The sequence below is a fragment of the Euprymna scolopes genome, chromosome 1 (genome assembly GCF_053919585.1).
Source record: "Euprymna scolopes isolate OS-2025 chromosome 1, ASM5391958v1, whole genome shotgun sequence".
NCBI classification, from domain to species: domain Eukaryota; kingdom Metazoa; phylum Mollusca; class Cephalopoda; order Sepiida; family Sepiolidae; genus Euprymna; species Euprymna scolopes.
Genome location: NC_136482.1, coordinates 81574599 through 81602455, shown reverse-complemented (window position 1 = coordinate 81602455; position 27857 = coordinate 81574599). Strand labels below are relative to the sequence as shown.

Here is a 27857-nt window from a genome sequence, read left to right as displayed (position 1 = left end):
TTAAAAATTTTCTAAAGAATTTGTTATAAACCAGACTAAGTTAGGACTCCAGAAATCATTGCTTAAGTGGATATACAACTAGAATTAATGCTGAAATTGGAAGGAAGTTTAGACAAAAGTGAAAACAACAAATTTAATACTGAATACAACAAGATTAAAGTATTTAGATTTTTGTAAAAATGAAAAAATTCAACAAATATGGAAATAATACAAAATGTATATCTTTAGTGGAATGGATACAACAAAAAGAATTGTTTCAACAACTTTTATCACATTTACTAATGTTAATCACGAATCCTTTTCATTAAAAAACTTTTAATATAAATTTATGAAATGCTGATTGCTGATATAATGCTTTTTTTTTTTCTCAAACTGAATCCTTCTTGTAAATGCTGAATCCAATTATTTAATGTGAAGTAATCATTGTAAACTTATTTCTCGTTAATTTCAGTGATGATCTCAGAGACGCTCTAGGTTTGGATGCTAAATCCTCTCCAAGTTACATCTACCGTATGCGACTGTATGGTTATCCTCCTGGATGGTTAAAAGAAGCAAAAACGAAATCTGCGTCTGGAATGAACATGTTTGACAAACATGGAAGGCGTAAGTACTATTAACCATTTACTAAGGGGGTGGAGATTATATACTGCCATGTAGTTTGGAATTTGCTATGATGAATTCAAATCCTGTTGGATCTATTTCATTCAATTATGCATTAATGTAACCCTATACTTTGTTGCGTCACCACAAATTGTAACATAGCCTTGTTACGACACCTCAAATCTAACCATGGTCCCCATAGGCTATTGTCTACTGTAGCTGTGGATTACAAATATAACATTGTCTAGTCTCGGACCCTTTAAAAGTATTCAGGCAATTCACTGGATGCTGGAACTATGTATATATTGATGAATTTAGCTCAGAGGTGCACAAATATGTGCAAATCCTAAGTGCGTGTAGTAACATGATTTCCACACCAATGAGTTTTCGAAGGTACTAAAAATGTATTTTTGCTCTCCAGGACGTCTCTGAGTTTGGTCATTGGCCATGTTAGTGGTTTCTTCTTTCACCAAAAGTCACTATTTGACTGGAAGCTCTTGTCACTGGAAAGGTTTGGTGTGGAGGTGTCTGTGAAAAAACCGAATCGCTTCAAAACGATGACAAAGAAGAAATGACCAACAAGTCACTGATAATTGTTTTCATTATAAAAAAATAATTATTTGATTATATATAATCTGTATACAAAGAAAGAATGGCTAGCTTATATCTTGTTCTGCTCAAGAGATATGTTTTGGATGGCTGGAGTTTTTGTTGAACTTAAATTTTATTCTAAGTTCGTTTGGACGGAATTTGTTGGTTTGTGGGCCTGGTAAATTTCCATTTCACACCGTCATGGAATCACCAAAAACCATCCAGGGAGTCTCTTGATTGTCTGAAAAATTCCCACATTGTATCTTAGTATAACTGTTTTAATAACTGTTTCTTTCTTTATCTTTTTTTTTTTTTTTTTTTTTTTGCCTCTTCGAGATAGTATACCCCACTTTCTCTTCCTCTTCATGCTCAATTCACATCTTCCTCGCTTTTCTCTCTTTTTGGCCTTTTCTGTACGAAAATACTTTCCCAGAATGATAACTTCATTGTCAGAATATGCCAGTGGCTTGTTATAATCACCTTACTTAATGTTTGTGGTGCTTCTATTTTTCAGCTTATTTTTCTGGGAATTAAAATTTCTGCTCGTTTTCTCCTATTAGTCATAATGAAATGTGAGAAATTTATCAGTAAGGTACTGGCAAGGTTATTTCATTTTACCTAGGATGCACAATATTGCCACATTAATTTTTTTTTGATAAGAACCCACAGCGTCTCTCCAGCTATGAGTAAATTGTTATTGTTCCTTCTTTCCTGGCCTGCATTACATTCCAAGTTATGGCAGTCCTGAGCAAGTTCACACAAGTTGGTTACCAATTGTAATTCTATGGCGAAAAGCCAACCACTCATATACCTGAGAGCTCAGCTAATTCTTCCTTAATAGTTTTCATCCAGATCTTTAGTATCCACTGATACATTTGCGTCACTTAAACAGAAGTAGGAAAACAAAAGGAGGCATGGCATTCACTCTAGGTAGGTTTAACCAGCCTTCTCTGAAGGAGAAAGTATTATAGGAATATTAACTTCACAAGCGGTCTCCAGTTTCATGTGAATCCTGCTTAGGGGAGATGACATTAAGTTTTTGCAGTTCTTGCAGGGAGGCATTGAGGCCCCCCTACATACAGTGCCTACATCAGTCATCCTCATTGGCCATTGTCTTGCAGCCATAGCAAAGGATCAACAGGATGAAAGAGTATAGAAATACCTCTTTGTTGATATTGGGATATGTACTTGTACTTGGGGTGACATTCATCCAGGATATGTTGAGCTGACTCATTCCATAGAACACACAATGTCCTGGATGTATGCAGACCACACACAACAGTCCATGGTTGTTGAGGTAGTAATGGGTAGCCAGTTCCAGGATGAGTGGTGAACATCGTAGAACTATGGGTCAAAGCTAGGTTTAACATCTGCTTTGATAGTTTGCAACCACGTTAGTCTTCTAACCTTGGGGAAGATGCCTAGAAGTTATTGCTTCAAAGATGAACTCTCTTGTGATCTGGATAATTATGATTAGTAATTTATGTTTAATGATGGGCTGTTTACTAGGAAGTATAGGGAATGTAAACAATATGTTTGGCAATGAACACAATGAAAAATGGATCATATGAAAACTATACAAACTTCTCATGTATCTATAGTCAGAAATTTTGCTCACAGATATGTATGTGTATATGTTAGTGTCCATATTTTGACCAATCATTACCAAATTTGGTCAAAATATTGGTCAAGACTAAAGAAAAGGTAATAGTCACACTTTTGATGTTAGCTTCAAAACTTGCTATTTGGCTCATATTGTAGTCAATGAAGTTACACGTCTTATATAATCTTGAAAATTTTATGTCAAGGTCAACATTTTGACAGAATTTTACAACTGCTTTTTTCAAACCACCATAAAAAAATTTCAGCCTGATCAAATAGTTTTTGAATTATCGACATTTCCATGGCATGACTTTAGGAATATTTCAGAAAATATGGAGGTGTTGGTCCCAGATAAAACTTTGGCTCATAGTTACATTGTTAAGCGGAGGCATGCTAATTGACTTAAGTCTTGTTTTGCAGTAGCTTCTGGTGGGGCCTCTATGCCATATTAATGGGAACTGCTACAGCTTTTTCAATGGTCTACAAAGTTTTCCTTCTTCACTAATTCTTTCATCCCAATTCTTTCTCTCTTTCTCTTCTTCACCCTGCTTTTAATAACTCTGCTGACCTCTTCCACAAACTCCACAGCCTAACTATGAAAAATTTCCACAAACAAATCAAGAGAAACCCCAGAATCATAACTTCCAACATGGACCCCCCCCCCCCCAAACTACAAGGACTCCTTCTCTAACATCAGAGGTCTACATTCCAACTTTTCAGAAGTTGAAGTCCAATTGCGGGAAACCAAACCTGACTTGTTGTTTTTGTCTGAAACTAGCATTGATTTCACTGCTTCCTTAGCCGATTTCTCCATCAAAGGCTCTCCTAACTTCATATCCAAACTGACCTTTGAGATTGCCATGGACATGGATTATGTGCCTACATCAAAGATATCTTATCTATGGCAGACATTTTCAAAGAAGACCCCAAACATCCCTACATATGCTTTAGAGTAGCGCTTATTTACAGCACAACATTTATATTTGCCCTCTACCGTAGTCACAGTGATGGAGTTGCTATCTTTGAGAGTATCACTAAGCAAATTGATCATACTTTGTCTGTTCATCTCTCAGCTAACATTCATATTTGTGGATACTTTAAGGTTCACAATGTTGAATGGATAGTTGACTAAAATAAAATGGATGATGGAGATTTTGTCATGATTTCTTCCTCTCTTATGACTGAACTCAGATTGTTAACTGAACCTACTAGAACACCTGATACTTATGAACAATTTGCAAGTCTTAGATTTTTTCTTAACAATATGTCCTGAACTGTGCTCATCCTCAGTTCTGTCTTCACTGACATCTTATGATCACTCTAGTGTCTCGATAAAGTAAAAAACAAATTAGAACAAAACCCCAAATATCTTTCCATTGAATAGTGTATCGATATTCGATGGCTGACTGGGAATGGTTTCCGAATGTTAATATCGGAAGCATCCTTATGCTCTGTGCTTAAAAGAATGCGTCTGATATAGCATTTGATTTATTTGATTGATTAACTATGAGCATAGACAGCTGCATAATCTCCAAGAAATTCTAACAGAAACTGAACAGTCAGCCTTGGTACATCACTGAATGTACTGTCATCGTTGTATACAGAAATCAATTGCTTTAAGCGTAATAGATGTTTTAAAACTAAAGTCGCCTATAGAAATGTCAGCAATCACTGCAAAAGAATTATAGAAAACGCGAGAGTGTCTTACGCTCAGTCCATCAAGTCCAAAGTAGAATAATAGAGGCTTGGTTTCCATGAGTTTTGGCAAATAACAAAGTCCTAAATCAGTGGTTCTCAACCTTTTTCACTCCATTCCCCCCTTCATGAATTCTCAACATTCGTGTGGCTCCCCTTCATTTTTTTCCCAAATCCCACCCTGCCAAAAAAGGCGCAGAAAAAAAAGAATAAATAAAATGTTGATGAAGAGAACACCCTTGCTTTATTACAAAGTTTACAGTCATAATTATCTTATATTGATAGATTTCTGTGATATGCTTAACTTACATCACTAGACTACAAAAGACTAGCAGACAATAGCAAATTTGATTTGGATGGGAGAAAGTTCAATTAACCTCTGCATACTTTATCACACATCAGTGGGAAGGCTGATATTGTTTCTTTTCAGTCAGTTGACGAATCCGAGGTTGTGTCACTGACAATGCACATCTCATGTCGGGGTCCACATCCAATCGGTTGCGGCTCTTATTCTTGATTTGTAGAAGGGTGGAGAAACCAGACTCACATAAATAGGTAGTTGAAAAAGGCAAGAGTAGTCGAAGTGCAATCTCACTGACTTTTGGATATGACTGATGCATCGAACACCAGAATACATTCAGAGATTTTTCTTCATAGAGATCTTTGGCAGCAGAATCATGTTTGAGATCAAGGAACTCGTCCTGAACATCACTGGGAATGGTAGTAATATCAAGAGTGCCAGAGAATGGATTCCTTACCAACTTCCCTTCTTCCTCCTCGAATTCTGGGAAGTACATATTAAGTTCACTTTCCAAGGATCTCAGATGCTGGGTGATTTCAGTTTTAAGTAATGGGTCAAGCAGACTATCTTCTTCATTCTCGTCAAGGACAGCTGAAAGGTTTTCAAACATGGCAACATTCCCGGCACCGACTTTCCTTTGCCAATTCTGGAGCTTGGCAAGAAATCCACGAAGACAGTCCATCAGGTGAAACAAATTTCTTTCCTTGCCCTGTAGTTTCAGATTCAACCTATTTAGCTGCTCAAATATATCTGCTAAATATGCAAGACGTGGCTCCCACAAAACCTCATTGAAGTGACTCAACAGATCATCTTTCCCTTGCATTTCCAGGAACAATTTTAGCTCCCCCGGAAGTTCAAACACTCGATTCACAACATTGCCCTTGGAAAGCCAGCGCACTTTGGAGTAAAAGAGGAGAGCTTCATGCTCCGAATCCATGTCTCTACAGAGGTTCTGGAAAAGGCGAGAGTTCAGAGCTCCAGCTTTTACAAAGTTGACGCATTTGACCACTGCCTCCAGGATCTTGCAAAGTTCATCAGGGAGGGTTTTCGACGCCAGTGCAAAACGATGGATCATACAATGAACCCCCTTGGCATTCGGAGCTACTTCCTTGACACGCTTCTGGAACCCTGATTTTGATCCCAGCATCACTGGAGCCCCGTCTGTACAGACTCCACAACAATTTTCCCATGGGATCCTGTTAGCTTTGAAGAAAGAAGATAGCTTTTCCATCACATCTTCAGCTGTTGTGGTGGTCTCAAGCTGTGTACATAACAGATATTCTTCCTTGATATCACACAAGAAAATATACCTAACAAACACGAGTAGCTGTGCACACGAACTCACATCCGTTGACTCATCCAGTTGTATTGCAAACATACCAGCTGGAGACGATTTGATCTCCTGTATCACTTTTTCCTTTATGTCATCTGACATTTCATTAATTCTCCGCTTCACTGTGTCGTTTGACAAGGAAATTTGTTGAATTTTACGTTCATTTGCATCTCCAAGAACACGCTTGACCATCTTTAAAGTACATGGCTTAATTAAGGTTTCACCAATTGTGTGGGGCTTCTTTTGCTTCGCTATTTCAAGGGCAACCTCGTATGATGCCTCAACTACACTTGAGGTCTGTTGTTGGAAAGCACCAGTTGCATCCAGTTTCTGTTTTCCGAAACTACTTTCATGGCGCCTGAAGAAATCGGGGTCTTTTTCAGCATACTGTGGATGGATGGTCTGCAAATGATGCTTCAACTTACTAGGCCTCATAGAATCGTTCCCCAACACTTTGAAGCACAGTACACACTGAGGTTTCTCGATGCCATCAGCGAGAATTGATGTAAATCCGTAGCTAATGTACTCTTCACTGTACTTCCGCTTCTTAGTAACACTAGTAGCCATCGCAAATCTAGGGAAAATAAAGAAGACAGACCATCAGAACAAACATTAAGTGATAAGACAAAAGAATGATAATGAAGGACAGATAAATAGGACAAGTGATAAAATGACAAACACACAAATATCCACATACATAATACATCCATGGACTCACACATTAAGCACACACACAGTCATACACAAACATACACAGAGAGAGTAAAGATGATAAACATTCACACTCAACCTAGCAAGCTGAAATGTACTTTCTACAGCAAGAACACACCTCCTTTGACAAGCACTGCCCCAATTGAAATTATGAGAAGAATAGCGAGTCACATCAATATTAGCACTAAAAAAAAAAAGCAGGAATACCTGAGTAGGGAATGAGCATGAATACAATGATACCAAAAAATAAGAAAATAATAAAGGAAGTGCACAAATATTTCACACACGAAAACAGCGACCGCATTTATAATTGTCGAACAAAATAAGTAAAACAGTATACAGTATGGTTCAGAATCAATTATACCCACATGTTTACGTGCTGATATCCAAGGCCACACTGAGATAATTCGATCACCTCTCTCCCACATACATACACACATACATACATACACACGTACACACACATTCGTAACAATATTATGTAGGTAACAAAATTTTATTGTCAACTTAATCAATTAAAAAAGAAAATTCCACCATGGCCCCCCTAAATTATTGCCATGGCCCCCTTGGGGGCCATGGCCCCCAGGTTGAGAGTCTATGTCCTAAATAGATGTGTGTTAACGTAATTCCTAATTTCCGGCATAGTGCTACCAGAAGTGGTGAAAAGGTAAATCAGTTCCTTCACTTTTATTGTTCTTCAGTATTTCTATTGTGAAGTGATTTATTGAAATAAAATATAAGAAAAGGACATTATTGAAAAGTATACTAGAAAAATTTATATAAATAAAAATAACACAATTCGTCTTTATTTGCACTTTTATTAACAAAATTAAATTGAAATTTTATAAGAAATATCTATATATCCATAAAAGTGAACGTGTTTGTATATCTGTGTGTCTGTCTGTGTGTGTACATTTCCCTACGCAATAACTCTGTCAATTTTAAGTCTACAGACTCGAAATTTGATATACAGGTTACTGAGATTTGGGAAAATCTACGTGATCAGTTTTCAGCTAGAAATTTGGCTGTTAAGGAGTCAAAGTTCAACGATTTGACCTTTAAGAACTCTACCTCCGCTAATTTTGGGTCTAAACACTTGAAATTTTAGATATAGGTTCCTTGGACATGGATCTAACTTAATAACTTGATTTGAGCCCAAAACAATAAATGTTAAGGGGTCATAATAGGGGTCAGTTAAAAAAAATTGACTTTTTTTTTTTTTTTTTTTTTTTTTTTTTGCTCAACATACACCTCCAAACACTTGGACAACGCTGGGCACCCATGCTAGTATGTTATTAGAAAAATAATTTTTATTTTTTTTAATATTTCAAAGAAAAAATTTTATTTGAATTCATATAATAAATATGTGTTTATAAAAATATAATTATTGGAATCAAAATAACAAATGAAATTATTAAAATCAAAATAATAAAATTTCAAACCTCATAAAAAAATGTATCTAATACATAATGTTCCCAAAATAGTTGACTTTAATTATCTACTGTTACAGGATTCTTGCAGATGACTTGAAGTTTGCATCGTTAATCCCTCATGGTCCTGAATTTAACTTTACAGAGACTCCAGCTACCTTCCACATGATTTGTGTGAATAGTGGTGTCATCTGGATTCACTAGTGCATTATAGGTATGCCGACCATCTATCACAATTTGTGTGCCTGGTCGAATGTACTGTTGAATTATTGGCAATAGGGTTCCTACATCTCTCGTTTGAAATGGCACTACCATTGTCGCATTTGTTTCTCGCTCGACCATACCAAGAACCCATTGCCCTTCACAATATCATCCTCGGTGATATTTTCTGTGCATAAATTTACTTTCATCTATTTCTACTGTACGATGAGGACCACTCATTTGCACTGGATTTTCGAACATACACATTGTGCAAATGTAATTATACCATTCGATTATAGTTTGCTGAGAAACGCCCGTTTATTTCACTACATTCACTAAGTTTTGTCTAATAGGTCTTTCATTACTGTTTTGGTGGTGCACAGTTCCGTGACTGGCATTACTTCATAAACTAAAAAGTTAATTACTTAAAAGAATTTAAAAAGTATTTTCAATAATTAAAAAAAAAAAAAAAAATTTTGCTAATGCTTAATTAAAATTATACCGAAAAACTTTTTAATGATTATGAAATAAAGTAAGATTGGAAAAACATAAAAAAAAAGAGCACATGTACAATAGGGAGATATAGGTAGGAGAGAAAAAGTGAAGGAACTGATTTGCCTTGTCACCGCTTTCAATAGCACTTGATAAATTAGGAAGTATGTTAGCTAACTATAACCGTGTGTCCTCTATCCTGACCATCATCAACAACTCTGAGGTGATTTTGTTAGCATTTGCCAAGAACTTTGCAGCAAACTCAACCCTACCTGACGCAATTCTCTACCTGTATAAGAGCCAGGTACGTCCTAAAATGGGTACTGCTGCCATATCCGGGCAGGACCTGCTCAGAGCTCATGTCCTGCCTTGACAAAGTTCAAAATTGGCTTTGAAACCTAGTAAGTGATACTCTTTTTTTCTTCCCTGCAACCTCTTTCCCACAGAAGAGACATTGTGCGCCTGCCTTTACTCTGTCATTATTTTCATTGCCAAGTGCTCGTCTGAGCTTCAATCTATCGTCCCCTCTTGCCAAAATTTCACAAAAAACACTTGTCTAGCAACAATGGGACTCAACAGTTTTCCCCACTCTTTCTGTGCTTAAATCTAAAGTCAAATTCCATGATGATAGAAAAAGATGAAAGTAAATTTATGCACAGAAAATACCACTGAGGAAGAAAGCTTCTTTCCAAAAACTGCCTGCTTGTGAATTCTGTTCCCTTGGCCTGCTTCCAGCTGGTTACAATATGGTCATCTTCAAGTCCAATGGAAACAAGTTCTTGTTGAGCCATCCTCCTAAATAATCCATTTCTACCCCATTTCCGCCACTAACTATTAATATGCTATTGTCTCGGTGACTACCATGCACTGATTAACCTTTATTCTCAAGTGGCATTTGCGAAGTGGTGACTCCCATGTAAAAAAAAAAAAAAAAAAAAAAAATGTGCAGAACGCCATTGTGAAAATGATAATGGCATGAAGAGTATTTGAGTATTTTAATGTCCATTCTCTTTTCATTCAATTGTCAAGTAATTTTTTTGTTTTAGTATTAAATCACACAGAAATGGATGCTATGTCTACTATACAGTCCAATGATGTAATTATTTAAAAATAAAATTTGAAGAGAAAACAAATTTGACTATTATATTTTTTTTCTTTTTTATAGAGGTTAGCATAACTGGTGAAACTCTGGAGGAGGGTGAATTTGAAGAAGCTCCTTCTGGTGATGGTAAGTGTTTATAGAAAGTTTATTTCTAAAATATATAATATTTTATGGAGAGAATTGATAGTGTGAATGTTTAATGTGAGTCTTAAAGACAAATTTAAATCTGATGAACACTGAGAACAGTTAAATCTGCACAAAATAGGGAGATGTGTGTAGAACAGGAGACTTTGTTAGTTTAGTCTCATTGAACGAATCAATGAGGTTAGATTAGTAGATCCAGAACAGTTGAGGTGGCAGTGTAAGTTCAGGGAAAACGTGAAAGTGTTGAGGATGGATTTGAGAGAAGGAGGGATAAAGATCTTCATAGATTAATTTGTAACACGTGGGCATATTAAACTGATGACTGATTAGTATATAATTTTATTTAAATAATTACTCTTGGCATGAGTCGACTTGTTTCAATGTTTTTAATGTTTATGTAATGAATTGTATACTCCTCTTGTAAAAGCTTGTTAAATTTTATGAATACTCTTTTAGTGAAGCGCTAGTTTAAAATCCTTATCAAAAAAATGATAAAAGCTAAAATGATTCAATTTGAAATACTTTGTTTTAGCTGTTTCTACTTCATGCGGAATAAGTATATCTGCTTGGCAAATCTATTCAAGTTTTGTAATTGGAGTACAGTGGAGCAGGTGCAAGTGTTAATGGCAAGAATTAGCAGTTGATGTAGTAAGTTCAAGGAACTCATACCATTGCTAACCAGCAAATTGTTACCATTGTCGATCAAAGGCATACATGTTGATACACTGGTTCCCGCTGGATCACCAAAGTTAAGCAATGTTGAACCTGGTCAGTACTAAATGGGTGGCCATTTGGGACTCCCAGGTGCTGCATATGTTCTCCGCTTATCCCGGCATTGTTTCCAGTCATCTTAGACTTCTTGCCACTTGACTCAAGCAGTGCTGATTCAGGAGAGGTGTGGTTATGATTGCGCAACCCTTGCCTCATAATTACATGTGCACCTACTCCTACAGGGGGTATCCCTTGTCTTTCGAGACTGAATGGAGGCATTGACCAAAGGAAGAATCTTTCAATCATGTTTATGCAGTGTGATGGTGTATGAAGGTGAGAATTGAGGACATGCGTTTCATGAAGAGAGATGATGAGAATGATACGATGGATGTGTAATGTGAGTTTTAATTATTTTGCAAAAATATAAACATGTACATACCTAACTTTATATAAATACTAGACTACCCGTGACCCGTTGGGTCAGTATGTTATTTTAGCTATGGAATTAATGTATGAGCGTGACACTTGTGATGTAAAGAAAATATTTTTTTGTGACATAATAGAAAGATTTCTATGAAAGTATATTAAAATGGAAAAAGAATATAGATAGATTTCTATGAGTCTGTTTATAATTGTTTATTTTTGAAAAAAAAAAAAAACTTATAGCCATTGAATTATAAATGGTTTGCCATACTTATAGGTAAATATTTGTAAAAAAATTGCGTTAAAATAACTTAAATGTAATATGGAAATGAACGATGTAAAAACAGAAAGTATTAACAATTGTTTATTTGGATAATTAAGATGTGAAAAAAAAAGCAATTGGGACGCTGAAAACGTACACAGTAAAACAAAACGTTTTATTGTCACGTTGATTATTTGTTTATGTATGCATGCGCAACTGGAAGTCGTAAACTGGATTTTGGATTACAACACCCGTTACAAGGTCATTTGAGTTTTTATAATTATATAGATAGATTGTTAGGCTCTTTCATTTTAATATTAACTAGTTGCAACTATTACAAACCTTGTTTTGTATTAAATTCAGGAATTGCACAAGTTTATGTATATTGACTCGATTATTATTTTGTTTCCAGCTGAAATTGATCCTTCTCTCATTATTGAATATCCTGGATTTACTGTACCACTTCCTCGTAAAATGCATGATGTAAGTTCTGTAATTTTGTCTTTTTCTCTTTTTTTTTTCTCTTTTTTTTTTATTTAAAAGAGAATTGTCTTCCTTTTTTGTTTTAGAATTTTTGAAGTGAAGTATTTTGTATTTGAATTATTATTTTAATCTTTGTTGTTATATTCACAATGTTTCAACTGACATAACGAGGTGCATCTTTTCGAAATTGGAAACCTGTATGGCATATTGAATTGAATCCTTTATGTAATCTACTGGGAGATATTGTTCTCATTCAATTAGGTATGACTGGATTGAAATTCGATGCAGGTTTCCAAGTTCACAAAGATTTAACTGAAGAAGCTCAAAGATTACATTGACTGAAATCTGAATATAATAAAGATGGGGATAGAAGTTTACATTGACTGAAATCTGAATATAATAAAGATGGGCATAGAAGTTTGAATAATCTAAATAATACAAAGTATCCTCTTTTGTTTTCCATAACTTAAATTTTCAAATGATGATTTATTTAAATGTTATAAGAATGAAACTTTATCGTAAAATATCTAAATCCTGATAACCTTGCCTTGATTACACATTCCTTGTTTCTAACTAAAAGACGGCGCTGTCAGTGGACATTAGAAAACACCAACTGTCCCCTACCTCCCTGCAGAGAGTAAAAATCCCACAATGGGGTCACCTATTGACTGTGGGTGGCGACCTGTAATGATGGGATCCTGATGGTTGAGCAGATCACGTTTAAGGTACTTTCAGGATATGAGCTGCAATACACCACTTTGACTCTAACTTGGGCTAAGATGGGTGGTTGAACAGTCCAATCAGTCAGTTGGTTATGTTTAGCATTAAATCCAGCAAATATAACAAAATATGCTCCCCATGTTAGACAAACGGATTTAGTAAATAGTGGCTGAAGGATCAAACAACGGATTCAACATGGCTGAGAAACCAAAAATTTTCCTAAAAACGAGACTTTTAGAAAAAATGAAAGAAATACATATGCTTGAATCCACTAGCACGACAAGTATATTCCTCCTGTATCCCTGTTGTGTTGGTCCCCCTCCTCCCAACACTTCACATGTAGGGCTTCAAGATAGGTGGGGAGCAGGACGGATGAGATAATTATACACATAAATGTTGCACAAAAAGCCTCATAAAAGAAACCATTCTGAAGTATCAGACATCACTAGCTCAGATTTGGAAACAGAAAATCAAAACCAAAACCCTCTTTTATAGTAATAGAAACAACTGAAATGGAACCAATGATTAAGGTGTCTCCATTCAGAAAACAGAATTCCTCTCTAAAGCTTACAATACAGCAAAATGACCTGACAAAATACCATATGGATTTCTGAAAAGACCCACAATAATTCCAATTGCCAAATACAACACTTCAAACTAAAACGATACTAAGTCATCAAACTTTAGACCAATAGCATTAACAAGCTGCATTGGGAAAACATTGGAAAGAATGATAAATACCAGACTACTCTGATTTCTAGAATCCAAAAACCTGATAAACAAATACCAATCTGGGTTCCGTAATCACAGAAGCACAACTAACCACTTGATTCAATAAGAGACATCTGTAAAGGAAAACTTCATAAAAGGAAAGAATATCTAGTAGCCATATTCTTTGACATTGAAAAAGTATACAACACCATATGAAAAACCTAAAAGAATTAGGACTAAAAGAGAGAATTCCAATCTTCATTCAAAACTTTCTACAAAACATTATAATGTAAAAATCAGAACAACATTCTGTGACATTCATGAACAATAAAACAAAGTTCCATAAGGAGGTATTTTCTCCATAACACTATTTAATATAGAAATAAATAATATTGTTCAAAATGTAACTACAAAAATGCATTGCACACTATACATGAAAAATTTTCTAATATACTCTAGATCCAAATACATCCATCTTAATAGAGCGCAAACTCCAACTATGCTTAAACAAAATAACAAAATGGTCAAAAGATAACAAAAACAAAATGTGTACATTTTTGTAACCTCCAAAAAAGCACAATGACCCAACCTTAACATTGAATAAAAATCAAATGCAAGTAGTTGTTGAATATAAATTTGTATCGATTATATTTGACCGAAAACTATTTTTCATCCCCTATATCACATACTTAAGGAAATATACAACCAAATACCGTATACAGATTACAAGCTTCAAATTAAAAAAAAAAAAATAATCACCAAATGGCAAGAGGAATGAAATTAATGGATAACCAACAAACAACAAAATATTAAACCAATCATTGGAGAATGGTACAACAAAAATAACTTTAACAGAAAAGAAGCCATACTGAATTGTTTCCATATAGGCCACACATATATAATACACTTGTACCTACTGGAAGGTGCCAAACCCCCAGTATGCACACTATGCGAGGAGAAACTAAAAGTCCAGCATATATTACTAGTGTGTTGATTTGACTCCATATTAGAAGAAACATTAGCATGAATCCAACGTAAAGATCTCAACAAAATAGAACCATCCAAAATAAGACTTTCTAAAAAAAACTTATTTACCAAAATATAAACTAACTTCCTAAACTCAATGCACACAACAATACAACAAGCCCATAATAACAACCAAACTAAGAACCTAATGACTGAGACTTAATCGAATAAACCACAACAAACAGTATACCACCCACCAGCAGGTACAGCACTGACAACCAACTCACTCAGCAAACTAAAAATATAAGGACTCTGTAACATATACCAAATAACTTCCCACAAAATCTGCATGATCTTAAATGACCATAGAACAGTTGATAGGTCGTTAAGAAAACATGCAAACTAATAGACATTTCTTTTTCAATTCAGTCATAGTATTTCTAGAAGCCGATGCTAACAGTTATAGAACCAGCAAGCATGGTTCAAATTCATTCGGATGTCTACTTAATGTAATGTTATTTATTCTTCTCAAAGTGTCAACAAAACAGAATTCATCCATAATAAACTTTTTAAATTAGTCTACAATGAATTGTTCATAATAGATATTGTGCTTATATTCTGATTGAAAGCTTTGATAATAAATACTTAACAAAGATCATAAAACTGACAACTCAACATTTTTCACTCATTACAAAAAATGTGTATTTGTTAAAAAAAAAATTAAAAAAAAAGCTTTGCAATTACACACTGCTATAGATACAAACATTTCAACATCTTTTTTTTCCTATGAAAGAATATAAATTTTATGATTATTTTCATATTTGTTTCCCCAAAAAGGGCACTCTCAATTGGAACAAAACTAAAAATTACCTCAGTCTGAAAGGATTTATCTTTCACAGAAAGGATGAAGTGTAGTATCAAAACAGATACTAAGTTTGCATGTATCTTTTATATATTTACTAGCAGAGCTATTCGGCATTGCTCAGGCCATATAAAACAAAAAGAAGAAATGAAGTTGTATTTGAACACCCCTGCTATTCTTAGGATGTCAACTTTTTGATAACCATATATCACTTTCTATCCCGGGCAAATTCGGTTAGATTATTTTTTGGATAAAACAGTATAACAAAATGTATTGATATTGGTCTTCCTATGCAGTATGGCCTTTTAACATAATAGATCTATCAAAGATATTGGGCACTCTGTTATTATTATATATGACTTACCAGATATGATATTGTACTACTACTCTTACACTTCAAAGTACTCCTTCATAGATTTTCTTGTATAAAATAGTATAGCAAAACACAGTAACCTTGTTTTTCCCAGATAACATCACCTTTAAACATTACTTATTTAATATGTGAATTCTCAGTATTTATTTTTATTAATATTTATTAGTAAAAATATTAGTTTTTCCAAAGCATGAAGATTGTTTTTTTTCTTCTGTTCTCAATCCCTTTTTTGTTGGAAAAGTTAAATGGGTTACAAATTTTTTTTATCAATATAAATAATCATTACTAATAATAATTTGAATCTTAAAATTTTCTTTTTATCTCTTTTTAAAATAATTTTTTTTTTCTTAAATAATTTAATAATTTAGACATTTAAAATAAAAATTCTTTGCTATGCATATCTCTCAATATATATGATTTTTAGTGTACAATATTTTGTTTTTAACACTGATACATCATATAGTTTTTTTTTATTTTGTTTGTTAATATACAAAGAATTCTAGACGAGCACCCAATTTTTTTATTTTAATGTATACTGTTTTAAAATAAAAATGATCATATTTGATGATTGATTTTAAACAAATGTTAATACTTGGTGGTAAAAATTGCATATTCCTAGTTTTATAAGTGATGCATGTGTCATCCCATTTTCTTTATTTTCTTTTATCTTATTCTAGGAATATTTGAAATATGATATGCCTCCTCTTCAAAACCATCAGTTGAAAGAAACGTTGCTCTCCTCTCAAGTATGTTTTTGTTTTTTAATAAAATCCCTTTTATTGTATTAATAATTATAATAATAGTACTTCAGATGAAATTATTGTATATAGATGTATATTATATAATATTTATTAGAAACTTTTAAAGAAAATACATATGCAAATAAGTCATTGATTTTTTTGTCTGAAAGAGTTTGAGAATGGATGTCTATATTCTATTTTAAAGTGTTTTATTAAATCCAGTTTATTTTGAAGGAATAGCAATATTTCATTTATTCATTTAGATTTATTTAGTATTCATGCAATATTTCCCATTTGTAAAAGAAGTTGAGATATTTATTTATCAAAATTCAGAGTACAGATGCAGACATATACAGAAAATACCACTTATAAATAAGTGAATAGCAATTTCTTTAAAAAGTGCAAATTAAACGAACTTCATAATATTTGACTTATTTTACTTTGAAATTCCTATACATAATTAAATTTTAATTACCTCTAGTTTTCTGCCATACATGGATAATTTATCTTTTCTTGTGTTGATTTTAAAATTTTATTGGTGTACATGTTAAAGTCAGTGACAATTTTGACATAGTAGTTGTATTGTAAGTAGAACCCTCATCCTTTTCAAAACCATAAAAATTTAATTTTCAAATCTGATATGGGATAGTCCAAAAAATAAGTCACAAAAAATGTTTGTATTTTTGGAGACTGAATAAATTTGTATAAGATTTTTATGTGAAATCGCTAATACAGGATGACACCCCTCAAAAAAAAAAAACGGGTCCCAACTCTAATTAGGCCTCGTTTCTTAGTGTTTTGTCCGAATGAAATGAAACTTTTGTCATAACTAGTTTATTCTATTCAAAACATCACATCAAAACACTAGGGTCTTTGGCCTTTTTTTTCTCCGTTCTACAGCATATGTTCTAGATGGCCTCTATTTAGCTCCATGCATTTCTTGAGGCGCAGCACAAAGTTGTCCATGACATTCTTACAGACCGAATTGGTAATGGCTCTCATCTCCTCCTGATGGCTTCCTTGAGTTCCATGATGGTTCTGGGTTTCCCTGTATAGACTCTGTCCTTAAGATGGCCCCAAAGAAAAAAAATCTGGGGGGCTTAGGTCCAGGCTATGGGGTACCCACTCAAAATCAATCTTGAGACTGATCATTCGGCCTCCAAAGTTCTCTTTCAGCCAATCTTGGGACAGGTTTGAGGTGTGAGAACTTGCTCCGTCCTGCTGGAACCAGAACTTGCTCATGAGCGACGGGTAGCTGGTCTGGACCTCTACATACCGCTCCTTCGTGACTGTGCCAGACTCTTCAATGAAGATTGGTCCGATGATGCCTCTGGCTAAGATTGCAGCCCACACCATGCACTTAGGAGAGTGCAGGGGCTTGGTGGCTACTTCATTGGGTCTGGAGGACCCCCAGAAGACATTTGTCTTGGAGTTCGCCTTTCCATCAAGATGGAAGTGGGCTTCATCTGAGGTCCAAAGGAGGTTAAGGAAACTTGGTGTCTCCTCGATCTACTCTAGCATCTTGCCATAGCCCTCCTCTGCTTCTTGTCTGAGGCTGTAAGGGTCTGTATTCTGTAGGGGTAAGCCCTGATATCGTTCACCAGCACTCTCCTGCAAGTCTCATGAGACATACCGAGGGACTGACTTCGCTTACACACAGTATTTTGGACTCTGCTGGAGAGACTCTCTCACTCTTTCGACCAGCTCAGCTGTTCGCTTCTTGGGACATCCCGAGTGGCTTGAACAGTTCTCTCTGGCAGCATTGAGGTTCTCTATGATCCCATACTTCTCGAAGTTGTCCACCCAGTTCTGAATTCTGCTTTTGGATGGAGCCTTTTCACATTCGAACTGACGCATGAAACTGTCCTGGGTTTTCTTAAACGAGCCTGTCTTGTAGTAAAATTTAACACAGTGTATTCTTTGTCCCAGCTCCCACCGGGATCTGTGTGTACTCACAGTTGTTGATTCTGCCATGTCCTGTAAAATAAGGGCAATTTGTGAATAAGTAATGGAGATATCACATAAAGTGTACACGGCGCCCGTTTTTTGGGGTCACCCTGTATATAAGAACTAAACACTCGCATTTCAAAAGTTGATTTTTGGTTTATTCAGGTCTGTTTTGAATGAATATCACATTTAAAATTGTGGCTGACAAGTAATTTTTATGATAATCAGACGTTTATTATCCAATGTATTACCTAATGGTTTTCAATGGTCGCCATTTTGGTTTTAATTTAAACATGCTCTAAATACACATGCACAAAAGAAAATATTGAAAATTGTAATATAATCCAAAATATTGTCCCATTGATTACTGTACATGCAATAACCCTTCTCCCCGAATGGTCTCAGGGCCTTGATAAGTGATGACTTCCATGTAGAAAAAAAAAAAAAAAAAAAAAAAAAAAAAACTATTTAAAAAAAAAAAACAAACAAAATTCAAGTATTTTTATTTTATATTTTCTCTAAATTTTATTTTCAGTCAAGTACAAAACGCAAAAGAGACAACCCCAGGAGTGAAAATATCAAGAAATCTCGGCAAAATGACACAGGCAGTGAGATGGATTTAGACGATGATGCTGGTTAGATTTTTTTTATTAAATTTGCTTCATTAATAGTTGTATCTACTTGTGGTTGTCTGGGATATAATTAAGTCATTTTAGTTTAAAAATTTTTATTTGTTTGTACATTTTTAAACTTATCAAGAAAAACAAATAAAATTTTAGTTGTCAGGTAGACAATTCCTATTATATTTTTCAATTAAAAATATAAGTAATTTTTAAATAATGGTAGCAAAGTATGTTATTATTGCCAATCACATGGCAAATAAAAATTTGTTAGTCAGAAAGGAAGTTTCATTTGCCAGCTTAAATTGTATTAAAGTCTGGCTCTGAAACTCCAATAAGATAATTTTTATCCTTGACTAACTGTATCTTGTAGTAGTTGCCTTTTTTTCTTTTTTTTTTTAATGTAACTATGCTTAATAAAACTTCCTTTCATTTAAGACAAGATTGATAGGTTAAAATTTAAATATTTATGTAAGTCTAAAGTTTTATTTCTAATTGAAGACCTGTCAATATAAAAGTAATTAAAAAACAAAAAAACAAAAAAAAAAAAACAACTATTCCTGCACCCGGTATCCTCCCCACCTCGTTCTCTCTTTTTTTTTTTTTTTTTTTTTCTTCCATATATTTACTTCAAACAATGCAAATTCCCACTGATGTGCAAGGAGCTACTGTGAATTATGAACTAGGCTTACAGAGTCTCTCTAAATAGGGAGTTGAGCAGCAAGATATCTGTTAACATTACACTTCAATTTTAATACAATCCGGGATGCAAGATACAAACATGCAAGATTCCAAAGTCTAGCAATCTGATTGAAGAAACTTTAAGAGTAGAAAGCTCCCTCGCATTATGCAACCTCTTCAATGAGGGTGTGGGATTTTGCTGCTTGTTATATTAGTTGAAGGTATTTACATTGGGAGCAAGAGTGCGATGAGTTTGTTAGAGCACATTCCATTAAAGTACTTGTAAAATGAGGAAACCGGTTGGTTGAGAGCGTGAGACCTATTACATTGGAGATTCTATTTTAGACCCTGTCCAATAAAGAGAGACATTATTTTGACCATTGTCTCTCTATTACTCAGGAAAAGAAAAAAAAAATGTATGTACAGTAGAACCCCGGTATACGGTAGCCTTAGGATACAGTTTTTTCAGGTTACGATGTAGAATACAATGTTTTTCCAGCCCCCTGGTTATGGTATTTGCCCTGCCTTATAGTGTTATTTATTATAATGTTATTTGATTATATACATGTGTATTATATACTGTACTGTATTTTGTTACTAATTTTTAATGTTGTATCCCAGGGTTCTACTGTAATTTGGAGAAAGATGAAGGCGGTCGGGGAAATTAATAGCTTGCTGGCAGAATTATTTTTTATATAAAGAAAATCATATAATTAGTTGAAAGGAAATGTAAATTTATGATTTTAATTTTTCAAAAGAAAATGGAAAATAAATAATTTTCGGTTTGGTTTAACGTTTGTTTTAGATGCTGGTATGTGTTGGACGACTTTTAATAATTGACTTATAAACTAATCTATCTCTAACTAGTTCTAGGTAACTAACTAAGTAAAAATATGAATTTAGCATATTTACTTATTTGAATAAATAATCAAATACCCCACAGAGAAGAAAATATCAAGAGAACAACAATAAAAAATGTAATAAATGTTATTTAAAAGCGATTTATAAAAAAAAAAACCTTAAGCTTGATTTGGATAGAGCTAAGTAAACCAAGAGTAATTGCCCTTGCACTGTGTTTGTGCTGAGGGCAACAAAAGTAAATTTTTAGTTATTTTTTGGCTGCTTGTAAATAAAAATCTGTATGATGTACATATCTGTGACAAAAAGAAAATATTGTTTTCAAAAAACACATAAATTGACAAAGTTTTATTTTTATAAATAATTTTTAAATGATTTCTAAGCATTACAGTAAAAATCTTGCAAGTTTCAATCATGTCAAGTTATCTCCCTTGTTTCTTGAGACTGTTTTCAAATTGGCGTTGCAAGACCATCATTCCTTAGTTAGCCATAAAATTTTATTTTTCATTTCGCTGGATTTTCTTTTGGCTTTCTCTTTCTTCCTCTCACTTTATTGTTCTTTCTCTTTCTTCCTCTCACTTTATTGTTCTTTCTCTTTCTTCCTCTCACTTTATCGTTCTTTCTCTTTTTCATGCTTTTCTTTCTTTGTCTTCTTTGTCTTGCTTTGTCTTACCTTTTTTATGACAGTTTATGAAAACTAAAAATGTTCATTTTGCCATGAAAACTAAGACTTCAAATGATTGGAGTTTGGGATGAAGGTAATTTTCATTCATCAAAAAATGACTTCTAAACATATGCACTGGTGACATTCTCTTAATATTGATTTTCTCAGTTGAAATTGATTGGAGCTGTTTTTTTGGCTGGGTGCAAACTAGTATCTGTTCTGATACTACACTTCATCTTTTCTGACCTTGATGACTGAGGGAGAAATTTCTCTAAACTGAGACAATATCTATATCACAGTCAAGAAAGCTCTCTGTTTAACAAGCCAAGTCTTCCCCATATTAAAAACCGACTTTGTGTCTTCCTTTGCCCTCATGGGGAGGCAAGTCAATAGACTATAAATGAAGCTAGATCGTAGTAAATAGATGCAGTTGTAAATAAATTCAGATGGTATTAGTTTAAGATGGTTTCTATTTCTAATAAGGTCACCTACCTACATACATATATATATATATATATATATATATATATATATATATATACATACATAGGTCCTATCCACCAACCAAGGTTGAAAAATATGTGGAGGGGGTCTAGATTTTCACCTACTCCTTATCCCAAAATAAATTTAGTTAGACCATAACTGATGTTTTGACCAAGTTCGATTACAATATGTCAGGCAATGTGAAGACTAAACTGAACACAACAAACAGTAAAAAATAAAGTTGACCGAAAACATTACCTCTTTGATGGCGGTAATATTTAAGATAGAAAAATAAATAACAATTATAAAAAGAAATAACTTTTTTATCTGTAGTGCTTCATGTTTGGGATGAGAATTAATGAGTAGTGTTAGTGATAACAAATCCTCTGGCAATAAATGTAATTGTAAATACAAAAAAGTATAAATTGTTATCTGTACATTTCAAATTTAATTTTCTCATGTCGTAAGTAAAGATGACTTTTTCTGGTGAATAAATTTTATTTGAATTACAAACAGGCAAAAAAAAAATTTGTAAAAACAAAAAAAAAAATGGAGAATTACTCAGTTTCTCAGTTAATATATTTTTTTCTCTTTTTTAGGAAGTTTTCCTGATTATTACACCCTGGGTAATACTAAACTAGAAGATACAAGCTGTTTTATTCCACCTTTACCTTCGGATACACCTCCATCACGGCCACCTCTACCAAATGAGACTCCTCCTTCATCTGGTTCTGATTTCAAGTTTTCTCCTAGGAACCCGATGTCAGAGCAAGTCAAACGGAGGAATCCCATGTGTCTGCCAGCACCCAAATCTGATGCCTATCTCAGTTCTGACTCTCTTGAAGATCTCGAGGCTCAATATAAGTCACTTCAGAAACAGCTTCTGTCTGCAGATGATTCAAACAGTCAGTCAGACATGGAGAGACTAACCTCAACATCTGAACCTGGCCCATCAGAGCTAGCCAATCCAATTGTATTGTCAAGTGATGAGAGTAATCATGCTCCTTCCGATACAGGTTCATCATCTTCGGCGCAAACCACTTTATGCCAATCTGTGGGCAAGGACTATGGCACGCCGGTGCATCACCAGAAGGGCAGTTTTAACACCTTACCAGTCAGAGCCAGTTTCTCTCTCGGCATACAAGATCATATACCATTTGAAAACTTGCCTCAGTCCACAGGCACTTATGATCGTATGAGGAAGTTGTTGATGAAAATTAAACAAACTGTTTCTGAAAAGAAAAGCAACACAAAATCCTGATGAATCTCCATCTTCATTCAACATTAAAAGAGAAATTTCCATTCTTCATGAAACTTTATAATATATTTTTTCTTTCCCTTTTGATTTTAGTTTTCATTTTTTTTTATTTCAATTTTTATTTTTTATTCAACTTTTATTTTTTTAATTTCTTAGCCTATCGGAATTCTTTAACTATTCATGTTTTTAATTCCATGGTTCCCACCACCCTCCCTCTCACACATCTCAAAATACATACCTACACTACTATATTTTTATGTCCTCCCCACCTATTCTTTATAGTCACGAAAAATATAGACTGGCCAGAATTTCCATATGTTTTTTTTTTTTTCTCTTTACTACCTTCTCTTATCGAGATTATTTTTAACGTTACAAATTGATGCAAAAGCTTAAATGTAATTCTAAAGTGGGAATATTTTTATAAATTCTAATTTCTTAAATTATTAATTTTTATTATACTTTAAAATAAAATGTATCTATGACTAGATAATGTTAAAGATAACCAACATTTTCATTAGTATATATACAAGAAGTTGAGCAGGAAAAAATGAACTCATTATTTGGCGCTTATGTAGATTTGTGATTTTTTTTTTTAAGCAAGCACATTTCAGGTGAAAACATAACATATCAATGTGTCGTGGCAATATTAGTGTAAATTCAAAACATGAAAACTGATCGAGTAGAAAAATAATTACAAGTAAAAATAAAATTTATTGAATTATCGAGTTTTATTGCATGTTTTAATATGGAAGAACTGTGCCACCAATTCAGTAAGACAATCTGACTTATCTCCCTTGACTTAAGTGTCCATTTTTAAACAGAACATAATTGTGGATGATTCTTCATAATATTTGGTATTTATACTAATTTCACCATGACATGTAAGTACATAATGTTTTCACCTGAAATGCGTTGGTATAAAAGATCAACATAAACAAGCACGTATTATTTTATAATTTGCTTTTAAAGTATTATTATTTTTTTATATTTTATGTTTTTCATAATTTTCTGTTGCTTTTAACTATGACATATGGGCTTATTTGTCTTATTTTATATAGCATATTTTAATATTATGAGTTTTATTTTTTTTTTTAGATATTATTAAAAAAACAAAACATGATTTATAAAATGAAGTATAAAAAATATTAACCCCAAAATGTATGTGATTGAGTATTTGTATATATTCTTGTACATATATATGTATGGCTGTATGTAAAGTTGAAAAATACATGTTTTTTTTTTTTAATATATGTATATATATTTCAAAATATATTTTGTCCATTCTCGCAGGGAGGGAACATTTCTTTAAACTCTTGAGCCATTATTTTCATTACATTTCTCCAATTGCAAAAACTCTTGGAATTATAAAAAGAAAGAAAATTTTTACTTGTTCTGAAATGACTATTCATTAAAAGAAAGCTGTGTGTTAAAACTTTAAATTGTACAGCATCTATAAATCTCTACATTTTGGTCTTTTCAGGGCTTGCCCCCCCCCCCCCTGAAATAAAGAAAAATCTTCATGACGTATGTACCGATGACAGAAAGAAAATGCTGCACGCTAAGAATGATGTAAATTAATCAATTAAAAAATCAACTAGTTTTATTTTTTAATAAGAAAATCAAATTTTATGGCTAAACTATGAGCAACAATCTCACAGCACAATCTTGAAAACATTCCGAAAAAACAAGGGAGATAACTTCAGATTTTAGAAAACCATTCTTGATATTGGAAAAACTCAAATTCACTTAAAAATGATTGTCTTTATAAAAATAAAACTGATCAATTTATGTGATTTTTGGTGTACAATATTTTCTTTCTGTCATGAATACATTCATCGTACTGATTTTATTATTTTCATATGGTGGGCGGGGTGGATTCTACATAAGCACAGTCTTTTTTGTTGGTTTCAATCTTGTGTACTGATATCAACTAAATGATGTTATCTTTTATGAATTGTACTGATATCAACTAAATGATATCTTTTATGAATTGTACTGATATCAACTAAATGATATCTTTTATGAATTGTACTGATATCAACTAAATGATATCTTTTATGAATTGTACTGAAAGCATCTATTCATATTTAAATTCTTCATACAATACTATATTTTTAGGAGGGGGGACCTTCTTTTTTTTTTTTAATATTTTTCTGTTTGATTGGTTTATTTGCATATCATAAAATAACATTACTTTGTAAATTTAATGCATTTTTATTTTGTGATAGAATTTTGTATTCAACTATTTTGGGCAATTGGCAGTCATTACCATGATGTAAGTTAAGTAAAAGGGAAGAATAAAAAAAAAAAATTCAATAAAAGTGTAAAAAATAAATGGAAATTTAAATAAAAAAAAAGAAAAAAATGGAGGAAAATAAAAAGGAAAAAATAAGATGAATAAAGCGGTAAAGTGTAAATTTTTTTGTTCTCTATTTGTAATCCATTGTTGGGTGTGCAAATAAGACAAGCTCCACTCCCTCTCATCTATTGGGTTTATGTTTGTTGCAAACATCGGGGACTGAACATGACTTTGTGCAATAGGTAACTGCTATTTGGTTGATATCTTTTTGTTTCCATATTTTGAATTTGCACATTCAAATAAAAAAAAAAGTGAAAGAATCCACTTCATTGTTAAGACATTTTTGTTTCTTCTGGTTTGTCTATTCTTCATCATACTTGCTAAACTTACCAGATGTTGCACAGAAATAAAACAAAAATAACTGACTTGTTCAGAGAAAATTAAATTATTTTGTGAAACAAATTTAAAACAAAAACATTTAACTTAGATTTTGACATTAATTGATTAATAGTGAATAATTATAATTAATATGGAAAATTCCCTTTTGCAGAAGTCAAACGAAATAACTTTTGGTGCTGGTGTCTTATAATTGTACATATTAAAAAGTGCATTTGAATAAAAAAAAACACAAACTTGTTATGTCAACATAAGTAAAACTTACAAAAATCATTGAATATATCTGCTAGAGCTTTTTTTTTTTTTTTTTTTTTTTTTTTTTTTTTTTTTTACTAAAAATATTGCTATTGTAAATTCTCGATCTGTAATTTTTCTAATTTTAAATTGTGGAATTTAACGAAAACAAGGGGAAATATGTCTGTTTATCATACAGAATAGAAGAAACTTAACAAAAACGATAAAACTATTATTCCATAAAATTTTTGTGTTTCTACTCTATCATTTTTCATAATTTTGAGAATTTTTACTGATTTTGACATGGCAATTAAATACGTAATAGTGTTTTTGTCGTTTGACAATTATAATGCACAAACACCTCGTTATGATTACTTCCTTTTTAATGTTTAAGATTAATCAATGAGTAAGCGAAAATGTGTACCTGCTAACAGTTTTCTTAGCTGGAATAAATACTTTCAGAAGAAAATGACACAACATGAAATATATTATTACCAAAAATATAGTGGAAGACAGAAAAAAAATGTAAGTATAGTCTAATCTGAATAAAGTATCAATGTGTCGAATCAATTTCTATGTGTGCCTGATTTTGAAAATCTGTTAAGATTATTTACAAAGGGGTCAACACTTATCAAGACCCAGACGCCATTTGAGGATAAGGGTTAATAAGTGTACAGTAAGTAGTCAATAAGAAAATGGCATAGTAATTGTTAGTAGTAGAAATTTGTTAAATTGGATTACTTAAGGGGAACGGCTCATCAAGAACTTGTTCATTATGGGTTTGAAGATGACCATATTGTAGTTGGAAAGCAGGAAAAGAGAACAGGAAAAGAAGCTTTGTTCATGGAATCTGTGTTTAGGTTTATATATGTAAGTGACATAGTGACAACCAAGATACAATTATATATATATATATATATATATATATATATATATGATTTTCAGAATGTGAGAGATTATATATAATAAATTCCACAGCCAAACAACGTTGCAGCCCACAAATGAGGGCAAAATTCGAGTCTTGGACTTTGGTTCATTGACTGTCATGGCTCTTGTGGGCTGCGACGTTGTTTGGCTGTGGAAGTTATTATATATAATCTTTCAAATTCTGAAAATCATATCATAAGTTACTCGCTTGGTTGGCATTGCTGGATGGCATCGTCCTTTCGAGTTAAAACTCCTACTTGTGAGACATCGGCTTGGGGTTATTAGTTGGTTGGATGACCGCGTCCCTTGTCGAGACGAAGTAGGTTCATTTCACAGTCGGATTTTGGCGCTGTTTGCTTGATCTGTGTTGGTTAGTAGAAATTCTTGTGTGCAAGGCGTTTGCTCAGTTGGTAGAGTGCTTGCCTTGCATGCAAGAGTCTCTGGTTTCGAATCCTGAGTTCAGATGTGTCTAACTGATGAGCCCAAATGAGGGCGAAACTGGAGTCTTGGACTTCTGGTTCGTTGACTGTCATGGTTCTTGTGGGCTGCGACATTGTTTGGCTGTGGAATTTGGAACCAAGATACAATTATCTTTACTCCTATAAATTCGTTTTTCATTTGTATGTATTGATATTCATATTAAAAACCCTCTTTTCTATTTATTTAAAAAGAAAATACAATTTTTTTATATATGGTTTGTGGAATTGCATTCACTAGCAAAAGGTCCAACTAATTTGCATATTCTTTTAAACATTCATATTAATTCCCTATTAGTTGCTTCGGTTTTCTAACGGGAAAATCATCTTTAGTTAACTATTACCTGTGATTATATTCATGCAGATAATCTGCATGATTTATACTTGCATAATATTTTCGTAAAAAGTTTATAGTAAACACAAAATTGTTTCCATATATATATATATATATATATATATATATTTATGTATACGTATGTATTTTTGTTTAACAAATTTTGCCTACCAAACTCCTCTTATAGTTTTTGGTCTACTGACATGAAACTTCATATATAAGGTATT

The 27857-nt window shown here is 33.1% G+C and overlaps 1 protein-coding gene across 1 annotated transcript in view; it reads left to right on the top strand.

Moving 5' to 3' along the window:
- Positions 1 to 23195, top strand: part of LOC145243116 (zinc finger CCHC domain-containing protein 8-like) — a 50642-nt gene extending 27447 nt beyond the window's left edge. Inside the window, exons 10-15 of the mRNA XM_080106183.1 lie at positions 452 to 603; positions 10122 to 10184; positions 12011 to 12081; positions 16391 to 16459; positions 18936 to 19035; positions 22306 to 23195. Coding sequence (XP_079962309.1) covers positions 452 to 603; positions 10122 to 10184; positions 12011 to 12081; positions 16391 to 16459; positions 18936 to 19035; positions 22306 to 22967 — 1117 coding nt within the window. The 3' untranslated portion in view covers positions 22968 to 23195. The remainder of the gene's footprint in view (positions 1 to 451; positions 604 to 10121; positions 10185 to 12010; positions 12082 to 16390; positions 16460 to 18935; positions 19036 to 22305) is intronic.
- Positions 23196 to 27857: the final 4662 nt, after the last annotated feature.